The 13,616-nt window shown below is 41.1% G+C and overlaps 1 protein-coding gene across 1 annotated transcript in view; it reads left to right on the top strand.

Annotated features, from left to right (window-relative positions):
* SLC30A8 (solute carrier family 30 member 8) overlaps positions 1-5,142 on the top strand; it is a 70,452-nt gene extending 65,310 nt beyond the window's left edge. The window contains exons 5-8 of the mRNA XM_052786812.1: positions 256-445; positions 844-949; positions 3,238-3,372; positions 4,380-5,142. Of these exons, the coding sequence (XP_052642772.1) occupies positions 256-445; positions 844-949; positions 3,238-3,372; positions 4,380-4,525 (577 nt within the window). The 3' untranslated portion in view covers positions 4,526-5,142. The remainder of the gene's footprint in view (positions 1-255; positions 446-843; positions 950-3,237; positions 3,373-4,379) is intronic.
* Positions 5,143-13,616: the final 8,474 nt, after the last annotated feature.

A 13,616-nucleotide genomic window follows, 5' to 3' on the forward strand; every position in this document is an offset into this window, starting at 1 on the left:
TTTATCAAATGTCAGAACATTTAAGAACTCTATACAAAATGAGGCCTCATTAATTCCCCAGTTCACAGACTTTCTTGTTTGTGTAAAAATCACTGAATCACCTAGGAATTATCTGCTTATCCACTCTTTTTTACCTAATTTGCCTGATTTTACTGTTCAGCATTCAGAAGTGAAAGAATTGATGACATGTGTGACATCACTGCTTTCAGAGATGCAGTAACCCTGCTGATATTTGCAGCTTTACATCTCTTGCAGATTAAGCCTGATCCTGCACCAGACTGGCCATGGGCACAGCCATGAGGCACAAGCCAGGGAACACGTGTCGGCCCCTCCAGAAAAGGTAGCTCTGAGCAATGCCAGTCTGCGGGCAGCCTTTGTGCACGCCATCGGAGATCTGTTCCAGAGTATTAGTGTGCTAATTAGCGCACTTATCATCTTCTTTAAGGTTAGTTTTATTAGTTCACTTGCCTTCCTTGCAATTAAGGATAACAGTTATTTTCATAGCATTGTGACACTAGGTACTATGTAAATATTTTCTCTGTCTTAATGATATACATTGTAATTTAGCGAAAGACAATTATTCTTGGGAATTGAAATGGCTGTTGAACGTGTAACACTTGCTTCTTGGTGTTTCAACGGCAAGGAGGATACTTTGGTGTCTCTCCATTTCTTCATCTGTAGCACCTTCATTCCCCGTGCTGAGGCTCCCTAACTGGCAAAGGAGGCCAGCACTCATTCTGTACTAGATGAATGGAATATATTATTCTTTGAGATTAACTAATTAAAAATGGCAATAACCAACAATAATGAAATTAACAAAGTGATGTGTTCATATTTTTCTAGCCAGAATACAAAATAGCTGACCCAATCTGCACATTTGTGTTTTCCATCTTTGTTTTGGCAACCACCATCACCATTTTAAGGGATATTTTGATTGTGTTAATGGAAGGTAGGACCTGATTCCAGAATCAATACAGTTATATTTTGGGGTTTTTCTCTCTTCTTCTCCATAATGCTTATACTTGCTGACAAAAGTATAATAGCACACTTCTGTATCAGTTTCCAATATTCTTATAATTCTGATCATACTTTAAACCTAATTACAATTTTAATCAAAATTGTTTTCCACCATTGCATCAGAAGATTTATACATATACCAGTTTTCGTAAAAATCTGTGTACTGGTGTTTTGCTAATGAACTCCCAATGTGTTCCTAAAAATGAGTTGCTTTTGTTTGTTATATGTGTAACATTGCTTTTTATCACCCCTTTGGCATATGAGATGTCTACTCACTTTGTTCATTGTGTAATTCCTTTACCCATGTGAAATTCAAGTCTTTGCCAAAAAAAACCCAAAGAAAAAGATTGTGCTTTGAACTGTGTCTATGAAATAGGCTGAGTGCAAGAGGCAGAAGTTTAAAAGATTTTTAGTTACGCCAGTCCAGAAAAGCAAGCTGATGGAGCTTTCCAGTCGTGTTCAGGTGCAAGGGAGTAGACAATTCTCAGCACATCAGCAGCAAGAAGGACTAGGCTTAGCAATATTTAATCCTGTCAGCTATGGGCCTGAACATTTGATTTGCAAGGCCAAATGACTTGAGCAGTCATAGATGCATGGTTTTGCTTTCCTTACACTGAATAATATAATGCAACCTCTTTCTCAGCTATGAAGACATAAGAATTAAAGGGAAAAGTAGCTCTAACAGTGTAGGTTTTGAATTGATAAGAGTTACTCTGTGACTGTCTGCATGGCTATTTACTTCTCTCTTTCACTTTGCACCTAATTCTATTTCAAGAAAGAAAATTTCCAATGTTGTTTTACAGTAAAGATTCATTCTGGGGTTGGTTTGCTTTCAGTGATTGTGAGGTACAGATACATTTGTGTAGAAGTGTACCTAGACAGAATGCAGCATCTGGCTGTATCTTGGCTGCCAAAAAATAAGAAGATCTCTCGATTACTGAAAAAAAATCAAACTACCAGGAAGGCCTGGCAGCCCCTGACACTCGGAGGTCTCTTTCTCAGAGCAGTGACTCCCAGCTTCCATAAGCAGTGCTGACATGCCAAAATTGGCAATGTTCTGATCCCCTCTGCAGCAAGCCCTTTTACACTATCCTTCTGGGGAGGACTCTAAAGGCAGTTTCCAACCTCCTAAGTACCATATACTGCCCAGAATTTTCTAAAGAGAAATTGGATGTTTGAGCTGGTATGGGAGGTGGCTATTGCCCCATGCATCCAGTCTGTCCCGGGGTGCCAGCCCTACAGCCCCTGCAACTGACTGTGTCATGCAGGCACTGACTGTCCATGGTTTTCTCTAAAGAGCATGTGCAGGTCAGTGCCATATTCTACTAAGTCGGTACTCCATATAGCATAACATTCCTGTAATAAATGGATAGGTCAAAGCATACAACACTGAGGTCATTAATGATTACAAATAATTATTAGACAAAATTAACCAATACTGTGCTTATCATTATTATACTTCATAACTGGTGGCATTAAAAATATTTTTCAGTTTACTGATCCAAGTGAAGCATGCTGACCATAGCTGTTCACGTGGGCATAGAGTGGTTTGCATTTCCAAACTGCCAAGTCTCACTTCAGGGAAGATCTGTAGTTAAATTCCTTGGTCAAATCTGGATTTACATTAAAATCTGAATTTCATGTTGCAACTCACCCTATCACAATTGTCCTCACCCTGAACGAGGGTCATCACCATCATCATCTTTTGTAAGAAGGCTCATCTGGGAAAACAGTCACTGATGTACTCAATAACTAGACCTGGGATCTAATCTCGTCAAAGATTCCTGAGTCAAACCATTTTAATCTTTACGTTTGTCTTTCCCTCTCTACTAAACAGATGCTTCTCTATTGTGTAAATGTATTGAGGACAGAATCCCTCAGAGGTGCTCAGGTGATGCCATAAAATCTGCACTCACAAAAGATGTTGGTGCAAAACTAGGACATGATCTGGCTAAATAGCTCACTTCCCTATGTAAACTGGACTCTCAGAGTATCTCCTAAGACATGCATGAGTCTCATTCTTCTGTGGAGAAGTATAAAATAAGGGATAGGATTAAATTTCACAGTGAACTCTGAAATAGACAGGTTTTCCAAAGTATTGAATATTTTTATAAAATTTATACATCTAACTGAACAAAGGTTCATGAGGCATTTTTCCTCTGATAATCATCATTCTTATCTCTTCAAAATATTTTTTTCCCATCAATTTCTCCTTTTAAGGAATATCAAAAGGATTTGCTTATGATGCAGTGAAAGCGAGAATTTTAGCAGTTGAGAAAGTGGAGTCTGTTCACAGCCTTCATCTTTGGTCTCTGACAATGAATCAAACTATTCTATCTGCTCATGTTGCCACAGGTCAGTAAATTTCTGCAAACAGGGAGTAAGTATTCAGCTGCTGCCTAGTAAAGGTCAGTCTCTCCTGATTGGGATACAACTGACTGTGTATTTGTTGCTTGTTAAAACAAATGTCATCATTTTGTTGGAAAAATAACAACAACAACAAAACTCTCAGATCCTCCTCCCAGAAGCCTTGCCAAAACAACAGGGACCTCTGTTTAGCCCAAAACTTGAAAACTGCAGAGGTTGTGGAGCAAGGAAGTAAACTAAAAGATATTTTAAATAAATTAGAAGAATTAGACCCAGGCTGGATTTTTCTCACAATATTAAATAGATTTTGGAGTGGATTTGTCAAACTTGAAAACTCTTGTTCCCTGTGAGAAAAACTTACAGGGCAAATCTGCATTCCTGATGCATCTCTAGCTGTAAAACAATCTTTAAAGCATAGCTTGGAGTGTAGAGGTAACTGCTGGGGAACAGTTCATCTTTAAAAATATATTTTTTAAATGTAGTCCTTATCCCTGTTCACAAACTGTCCACTACTGAGATCAATTTTCTTGTTTATCTGTTTGCTTTGTACATGTTAAGATTTATGTAAGAAAAAAATTCCACCTGTGTTTGGCCAAGAACAGGTTCAGAGGCGAAGTCCTCCATGAGTCCTCGCTTCCCCAAAAAAGTGGGTCTATCAGCCACCAGAATCACTTGGCACTGTTGCTACTCCCTGACTGGATGAACTAATCTTTATTAAATATTCCTGCTTTCCTCCAGTCTTCTGCCAAACTGAATTTCTTTGTTGATTACTCTTAGCTCAGCTCTTGCCAAAATTGCATATTCCGATCACATTTGAATGAACAAACTTTTGCTGACATGCAGGTTCCTGAAAGGAGGATAAGAAGGACAAGAAACACTTCTCCAAACAAACTTCTTGTTAGAAGTTTGTAAATAGTTTCTGTCAGTAAACACTTACTGTTCTTTGAAGTATTATATTATATGCATTTTGATTATTTTCTGCTTGCTATCTATAGCAGATGCAGTGGACAGCCAGAAGATTTTGAGAGATATTACCCAAGCCCTGTTTGAGCACTACAGCTTCCACTCCATCACCATTCAGATTGAATCAGGAGAGGATCAGAAACGAGACTGCTTCTTCTGTCAAGAGCCCAGGGATTAAAGGGAACAGTTTGCTATGCAAAATAACGATCACCCCTCTTACAGGTCAATGGAGGCTGTATGTGCTGGTTGTATGTGACTGATTAACAACAAATGGTAATTAGCTGAACTAAAAAGCCCTGCCACTGCAAGCAGTGCAGGGACCTTTATTTGTTGGTAACATCTACCAGGAGAGAACATGTATTAGGCCCATCTATCAGCTAGATTACCTGTCCATCAGCGGCTACTTTCAATTACAAGAGAAAGTATCTAAATTATTCTTGACTAGAGCAACAGATTGGCACTAAAGCAACATTTAAGAATGCCTGTTTGTAATCACAGGTAACAAAAAACTAATCAACCTTCAAATTACCAGCAGACCAATTATCACAAAATGTGATGAAATGTAAGTTTCGTGTTAGCAAAGCTCAACACTTACTGAGGATAAAAGAGAAAATTTAAATTAGCACATGGGATGAAGAGATCTGGGAAAGAAAGAGATGGTGGCATGTGCTTTCCCTGCCTTTTGGCAGACACTCCTCCTCCTGCATATTAAGGGAAGTATTAGATGTGCACCATATTCTGCAGTGTGGATCACAAGAGGATTCACTCCATTCACATTTGGCAAATAGCTTTTTGTTTTTTAGCTAGCCCTATCTATTTTTCAGCTAGCCCTCAGACAAACTCTTTTCTGCCAGACATGGGCAGTATTTTCTACTATCAAGACAACTCATAACTTGTATTGCATTACATCATGATATGTTGTGATGGAACATTTGTAGTGGATTTTTGGGTGTCTGTGTCACAAGTTACCACTGGATCGTGACAGTAAAACAGACCAGGTGCTTCTAGAAAAGGAAAAAATAATTAGGACAAAGAAAGACGGTGGGCCATTGTGACCATCACATCTAGTGTCCTTCATGGTATGGCCTGTGGGGAGTTACCCAGTAATGCTACATCCCTGAAGTTATATCAGATAATTAAAAAACCCTTTGGCATATCACACAGCCATTCACTGTACTGGGAAGGGACGTGCCTCCCCTTCAGTCAGCTAATTCTCAGATTCCTTAACAGGATGTGTTAAATCTTCCTCTTCTGCATACCTGGCAATGGTTACTGCAGAACTGGGAGCAAAGAGACAGGTCTCGCTGCAGTGCCTCTGTTTTTGTCCAATCACCCGAATTAAACTCTCACCTGTTCGCAAAAACAAGGGTTGCACTTCAAAATGCATGCTCAACTGGTTCTTCACAAAACAACTTCAATTCTGCCCTTGGCCATTATAGTGCAGCTTCACTTTCCATGCAGAACTAGACGTAATGTTTTCCCACTCCACAATCCTCACTCCCACAGCTATAGGGCTCATTTTATTAACAGGTTTGTTAGAACAGAATAAAGTGGGCAATACCGAGTGGTACTGCGTTTCTAGGCTGACAGCTGGAAAGAGCATTGTGTTATTAAGGTATAAAAAGGCCTTGCTATTTAGAGAATTCAGTTTTATTTGCAATAGGTTCACATTAGTTTTCTACTTTATCATCCTAAGGAGATTAGAATTTATCATTAGGGGCTTTTGGTTGTGGATAATACATAACTATGTGATGCTAGATTGATGTATTAAGCTTGCACTTGTTATCTAGTAGGGGTAACAAGAAATTATTCTGCTTTGTGGAGGCATCCCAGAAGATCTTAGTCAGGTAACCTCCCACTGAAATCAGATAAGGTATTAAAACACAACACGCGCTAAGAAATTCATGAGTATCTCATTATTTACTGGCTTGAAAGAACTGAGAACATAGCAGTGGTATTCAGTACAGTGATAAAGACAATTCTTACTCTTTACAGCTGAAACTCCAGAAGATAAGACACATAAATCAAAGTACAGTAAGAAACCCTAAATGAAGAAATTCACTTGTATTTTGACCAGTTTCTCTGCTGGTATAATTTTGCATAGTTGCCTCCTACCAAAGACAATTCAGCTGTGCTTGTTAAGTAATCTGAGCATCTTTTTCATTAGTTGGGGAGGACAAGTTAATAGTGTTGCCTTCATATGAAAAAAATGTCTTTCAAAATATTTTGAATAAGATGAGGACACAGACCTGGATATAATAGGGAATTTTGAGGAACAGTTCTATGGTCAAGGACAATATAAAAGATAATGAGTGGGTGACAGAAGCATCCCTATAGGACACAGATTCAGTTCTGAGATTTAGGCTGAGGTGGAGATAAAGACCAGAAGTTTAAGACCAAGTGTTGATCTTGGAAAAAAGTATAAACAGACAAGTGACATGATCTACCAAGAAAGCTACACTAAGTAGCAGAGCTGTGGAAAGCTGGATGGAAGCAACACAAGAGGGGCTGGAAAAAAGAAGATTCAGCAGCCAGGACCAAGACTGATGAGGCTATTGTGCAAATGAATTGAAAGGATGGGGAAGTCTTTCATTACGTTTTGGAAAAAAGAGCAGTGAAATATAGAGACATGAGGAAAGAAGGAGGTAATCCAAAATAATGATCCTTAATGAAAGGGAGTGGGGGAAAGTTGTAAAAAAGAAGGTTTAAGAAGGAATTGAGGTAGCAGCTACCAGCCACAAATAATCCAGATGATCCATCAGACTCTCAGAATGGTAGTCTTGGGTATGTGAGTAGTAAAGGTCAGGGCAGGAATGGGGAGGAAGAAGAGAAGTTTGGGTTTGTTAGAAGCAGTAGACCTTGTATTTCACGTGAAAGAATTTAACCACGTATCTTTAGCAAAAGCTAGAGACAGTGCAATTGTCTCTACTTCCTGTGGTGTCATTTACTCTAGCAGACCACTGTAGCAAAAGTGATGCAATGGCTTATGAAAACCTAAGGAAATTTTACCTAAATATAGTAGATTGAAGATGAATTTAGAGCAAATATTTACCTGTTGTTATGAATATTGATATAAGGAGCTGAATCTTTAATGCTCCCAGTATGTATACGAATGTAAAATGTATATTTGTTCTTCATTCCTGTCTAGTCTGATCCTCATTATCTTGATATTATCTTGATACAAGGTTGTTTTCTGAATACTGTCTGACTGGCTGGGGAAGATTTCTGCAGAAATGCTACTGCGATGCACAGAGGCCAGGGCTGAGAACTTCAGAGACAATTTCTAGACTTCTCTGCTTTTATTAACTTTACATCCTTTTGACTGTCTGCAGAATAACTATAAGAAAATTAACAAAAAATTGCTATCTCTAAATTATTCTTGGAACTACTGTGAAACAGAAAAGTGTTTGTCACGTAAGTGATCTGTTTTCCATGTCTGACTGTTTTTTGGTGGAGTTCAGTTCACATGGGCAAGTACCTGGCTTTACTGGCTAACACTGAAATTTTATGTACATAAGTGTATTAATCTTCCTTTAAATTTTAATGTAGTCATTTTGCAGCTTGTAAATTATATAGTTCTCTGTTCCCCAAAAAGCACTCTCTCACTTTTCACAACCAAAATCTAACACATTGAGCAGAGCCTGAGGATAAGGTGTTTGTAGAAGCTCAAGACTTTTTGGAGTAGAAACCATGAAACCGGCAAAGCAAAGCTAAACTTTCCTCATTCAACACTGACAAAGGGCCTAAGTGCCAATATTATGCTGAGATGATGTCATGGTTTAACCCCAGCCAGCAACGAAGCACTTCGCAGCCAGTCACTCACTCACTCACTCACTCCTCCTCCCCTCCCCTGCTGGGATGGGGAGGAGAATCAAAAACAAGTAAAACTCGAGGGTTGAGATAAGAATGGTTTAATAATTGAAATAACCCCCACACAGGCATAATAATAAAACACAATAATAATAATAATAATAATAATAATAATAATAATAATGAAAAGGAAGATAAAAAGAGAGTGAAACATAACCCAAGAAAGACAAGTGATGCACAATGCAATTGCTCACCACCTGCTGACCGATGCTCAGCCAGTCCCGGAGCGGTTATCTGCCCCTCCTGGCCAACTCCCCCCAATTTATATACTGGACATGACATCATATGATATGGAATATTCCTTTGGCCAGTTTGGGTCAGTTGTTCTGGCTGTGCCCTCCACCAACTTCTTGTGCCCCTCCAGCCTTCTTGCTGGCTGGGCATGAGAAGCTGAAAAATCCTTGACTTAGTCTAAACATTACTTAGCAACAACTGAAAATATCAGTGTGTTATTGTGGTGGGTTGACCCTGGCTGGACGCCAATTGCCCACCAAAGCCATTCTATCACTCCCCCTCCTCAGCTGGACAAGGGAGAGAAAATATAACAAAGAGCTTGTGGGTTGAGATAAGGACAGGAGAGATCACTCACCAGTTAGCGTCATGGGCAAAACAGACTCAGCTTGGGGAAAATTAACTTGATTTATTACAAATCAACCGGAGTAGGGTAATAAGAAATAAAACCAAATCTCAGAACACCTTCCCTCCACCCCTCCCTTCTTCTTGGGCACAACTTCACTCCCGGATTCTCTACCACCCCCCCCCAGCGGCACAGGGGGATAGGGAATGGGGTTTACGGTCAGTTTATCACACGTTATTTCTGCCGCTTCATCCTCCTCAGGGGGAGGACTCATCACACTCTTCCCCTGCTCCAGCGTGGGGTCCCTTTCACAGGAGACAGTCCTCCATGAACTTCTCCAACGTGGGTCCTTCCCACGGGCTGCAGTTCTTCACAAACTGCTCCAGCATGGGTCCCTTCCATGGGGTGCAGTCCTTCAGGAGCACACTGCTCTAGCGTGGGTCCCCCATGGAGTCACAAGTCCTGCCAGAAAACCTGCTCCGTGGGCTCCTCTCTCCACAGATCCGCAGGTCCTGCCAGGAGCCTGCTCCAGCGCAGGCTTCCCACAGGGTCACAGCCTCCTTCAGGCACCCCCCTGCTCCGGCGTGGGGTCCTCCACGGGCTGCAGGTGGATATCTGCTCCACCGTGGACCTCCATGGGCTGCAGGGGGACAGCCTGCCTCACCATGGTCTTCCCCACGGGCTGCAGGGGAATCTCTGCTCCGGCGCCTGGAGCATCTCCTCCCCCTCCTTCTTCACCGACCTTGGTGTCTGCAGGGTTGTTTCTCTTACATGTTCTCACTCCTCTCTCCGGCTGCCATTTCTGTCTGTCCCAGCAACTTTTTTTCCTTCTTAAAAATGTTATCACAGAGGCGTTACCACTATCGCTGATGGGCTCGGCCTTGGCCGGCGGCGGGTCCATCTTAGAGCCGGCTGGTATTGGCTCTGTCGGACACCGGGGAAGCTTCCAGCAGCTTCTTACAGAAGCCACCCCTGTAACCCCCCCCGCTACCAAAACCTTGCCACACAAAGCCAATACAGTTATCAACATTCTTCTCATACTAAATCCAAAACACAACATTATACCAGCTACTAGGAAGAAAATCAACTCTGCCCCAGCTGAAACCAGGACAGATGACCATCAAACAATGACAGAAATATTTATAATTATTCAAACTGGAAACGGTTAAGGCCCAAATCTGTCATTAGCATCAATGGAATAGTCCCTTACTGTAACTATAGTTGTAGACATTATCCTGTGTTCTCCTGTTTGAAATGCGAAGTGATTATGAGAATTGTGCATGCAACCAAGGATATATTGCCCACTTAGTGAGAGACATCATGACAGTAATTCATCATCTCCAGAGGAAGGCCAAACAAGATGCCCTTGTCCTGTCCATGGCAGCAATTGGTGGCCTAAGCAACAAGGACTGTGTAGGTCTGCAATATCATTCTTACCAATGTCAAGAGGTTATATAAAAAAAATTTGGCTCTGAGCGTTTTCTCCTTTACTGTAAAAGATAGCATGCTCCGACACACCTTCCTCAGTGCCTTCTCTGCAGCCACAGCAGATGTGCTTTCCTTCCTTTTTCATCCCCTTCAACTGTTGTCTCCTTCTAGTCTCTGCTCTTCTATTTTTTTCCCATTTGTCTTTTTTCAGCAATCCCTCAACTGGCTGCCTATTCAAATTTCAATGCCAGAATGATATTTATCACATATCCTTTCAGCTTACAGCCCTTCCCATTCTGCTTCAACCTGTGGAGTTAGATAAAAGGTCCTCAGAAAGAAACTGCCTTTTGCTCCATGTTTGTTGAAAACATGGTATAGTGAACCATCTTTTTTCCTTTTTTTCGTTTGACAGCACAATAATAACAGGGACTTAATAAAAACAAAGAACAGCCATTCCAGACATCACATATTGGTCCGTGTCAAGCACCACTATATATTTACTTTGTATTAAAGTTATTTAGAACTTTCGCAGCCAAAGACTTATCTGAGCTGGCTCCAGCTTAAGGTACTCTTTCACGTTCTCAAGCCTGCTGATAATCTCTTTCAGCTAAGAAAAATAAAATGCTTTCCCACCTGAGCACACACAGTTTAAGCAAGACAGGAATTAGAGACATCCAGTTGCTTAACTGCCTCCTTCGACTTCTCTCTGCTTGGACTTTGTGTCAGACAGTCAGTGTCTAGCAAGAATGCACTGCAGCAGAGGAGGCTTTGGAGAGCAGCCCAGTGAGAACAGTGGCTGGAATGGAAACACAACAGAGGTTTTTTTTACATGGTTATTAGTGCACATTCAGAATTTTCCATCCCAGGTGTTATGTTGACGAGAAACTTGTCTGCTTTTCACCACAATCTTGGGGTTTGACTTTTGATTTAAAAAAAAAAAAAGGATGAAACAAAATGAATGAGCAGAAGTTAGAAGGGTTGTATTGTGAAACATTCCTGGTGGCATCAGAGGCATTTTACCCCACGGCTTGCACTCCTTTCTAACAGGAGCAGGGCTCTGTAGCTTCGTCTCCCAAACTGCACTACCGCATGCTCTGCCATGATGTGCTTTCTCTCCTTACCACACACCATAGAAACTGCCACAGCATGCAATGAAAGATGTCCTGCTGTGACACATGCCATATGACTCCTTGTATGCTATAGCTACGAACTTCTTAGCTATGGGGACTCCTCCTGAATTTCATGGGCAGAGCGATCATCCGGGCTTTGGTGAAGCACTGACTTCTTTTTTCCTGCCGTGTACTTCTATTCTGTGCTAATTTTCCTCTTGGAGACTGAAGCTGACTGGAACAGTTCATGTAGCTTCTGTCTAAATGAGAAAGAGCAGGAATTCATTAATCATGGCACAACCTGCTAATACACAAAGAGGCACAAGGCACTCTGGGCTAGCTCCCAGTCTAGGCAGTAATTCTGATGTCAAAACGCTTGGAACCAGCGTGCTTCCCAGCAGCAGAGTGCAACCTGGATCTTTAACTTTTGGCTCCTGCCCTGCTTTCTCATTTGCTGACAGGCAAGTGTTAGAAGTGCTCTGAAGGATATGCTGTGCTTTGAAGGATGTGGTGCACTTTGAAGGAGCAGCAGAAATTGCTGATGAGCTTATGAGGACGTATCCGGTCCTCTTCTGCCACAGAGACGGTTTTTGCAAAAGCAGATACTTTGCAGGAAGCAAGAAAAAATGATAAGGGTGTAAATGGGAAATACTGTGGGCTTCAATGCTATCACAGTGCCAAGCATCTGGGAAATGGCTGGGAATGAGCTGCAGAGCTGTACCCTGCCTGCAAAGGGGTGCATCCCCCCTCAATATGCATGAGCAGCAGTAACAATTCCACAGGAGTGCCAACGGGAGAAGAGTGTGAATGTGAAATGAAATTTAACAACTCCCTCTGCCCTTTAAACTACTCTTACAGAATTAAATGCAGAATCAGGGATCATAAAAAAAATGTTCTCTTAAAAAGGATAGAGTTTTGACTTTCTCTGAGTACTTTCTTCACTGTGAGTGTTTCTAAGAATTGATCAGGCACACTCATTTCTACTGTATATTAGCAGAAAATAGTTGGTCATCCATTAGTCCCCTGCTGAGTTTCAGTTGTAAAGGTATGACTGAAAGCTGGTATTAACCGTGACAGAGAGGCTTAAGAACCATATAGGCTTCAATACTGTATAAAAGACATGAGTCAATAAAGCTTTTCAGCGGTAGTTTAATGTCATTAATTTGTATTCTGCTAGCATGTAGAGTTTGTAGCAGGCACAGCTCAGGTTCGTGTGGAAAGAGATGGTCTCAGCCCCCAGAAGGCTCTGCTCTACCAGGACTGGACAGACGAGGGGTGGGAGAGGCAACGCGATGGGGAAAATCAGAGTGATTTTTCTGAGGACACATCTGAGGTCTGTGGTGGAGGCTGTTACACAAACCAGCTTTCTCTGTGTGTGCTTTAATGCCCTGCCCAGCAACACACACACAGTCATATATACCTGTTAGCACTTACCTGTACACACTGGGTTGCATTAAACAGCTACTTTAATATTATAGGAAAGAAGAAAGGAAAATCAGAGAGGACCCATCCTTAACAAAAAAAGACACCAAACACAAGACACAAGGAGAAAAAAAGCCAAAACAAAAGCTTCTTTTAAAGCTGCTACTAGAAGTGTGTATTGGAACACATCACCTTCATTTTCTTTAAACTCTATAGTTTATTCTTTAGTAATGTGTCCACTTAAGCAGGCTGACTTTGAGGACAACCAAAGGCATGCCTTTTTGCCTTGGGAGAGAAGATAGTCTTAAGGGAGAAGAGATTTGCTTTCCATGAGCGTTGTGTTACATCTCCTGTATAAAGTCCAAGCAAAGGAGTGAGCCTGCATAGTGACAACACAGTTAGTCAAGGAGACAGACAGGAATGAACACAGTACTTGTCTTCATCCAAACAATATAAAAAACATTTTATATTTAGCATGGATTTGTCCCTTGCCTTCTCTACCAAAAAAAAATGTTGAAGACCTAACCAGCCAGGCACATTACTGAGCCCAGGCTGCAAGCATGAGTAACTTTTTTACTAGAAACAAGAAAAATGAAGTTTTCTTTTTATGATCCACTAAATGGTGAGAGGAGACACCCTGTCATGGAACAATAAATTCAAGCTTAAATCCCGAGGCTGGAAAAAACTATTTTATCTTTCCTTGTGTAATTCTTCAAGCAACTTCTAAATTTCCCCAGAGTATTTTAAGCCTCAGCTAACACAGTGTTATTCCATACAGTATTTGCCTGTAGAATACTATATTTTGTTTCATCTTTTCACTTCTGTAATTCCAATTCTTCTGTAACACAGAAATACCTTTTAAT

This window comes from Harpia harpyja, chromosome 5, assembly GCF_026419915.1.
Source record: "Harpia harpyja isolate bHarHar1 chromosome 5, bHarHar1 primary haplotype, whole genome shotgun sequence".
NCBI classification, from domain to species: domain Eukaryota; kingdom Metazoa; phylum Chordata; class Aves; order Accipitriformes; family Accipitridae; genus Harpia; species Harpia harpyja.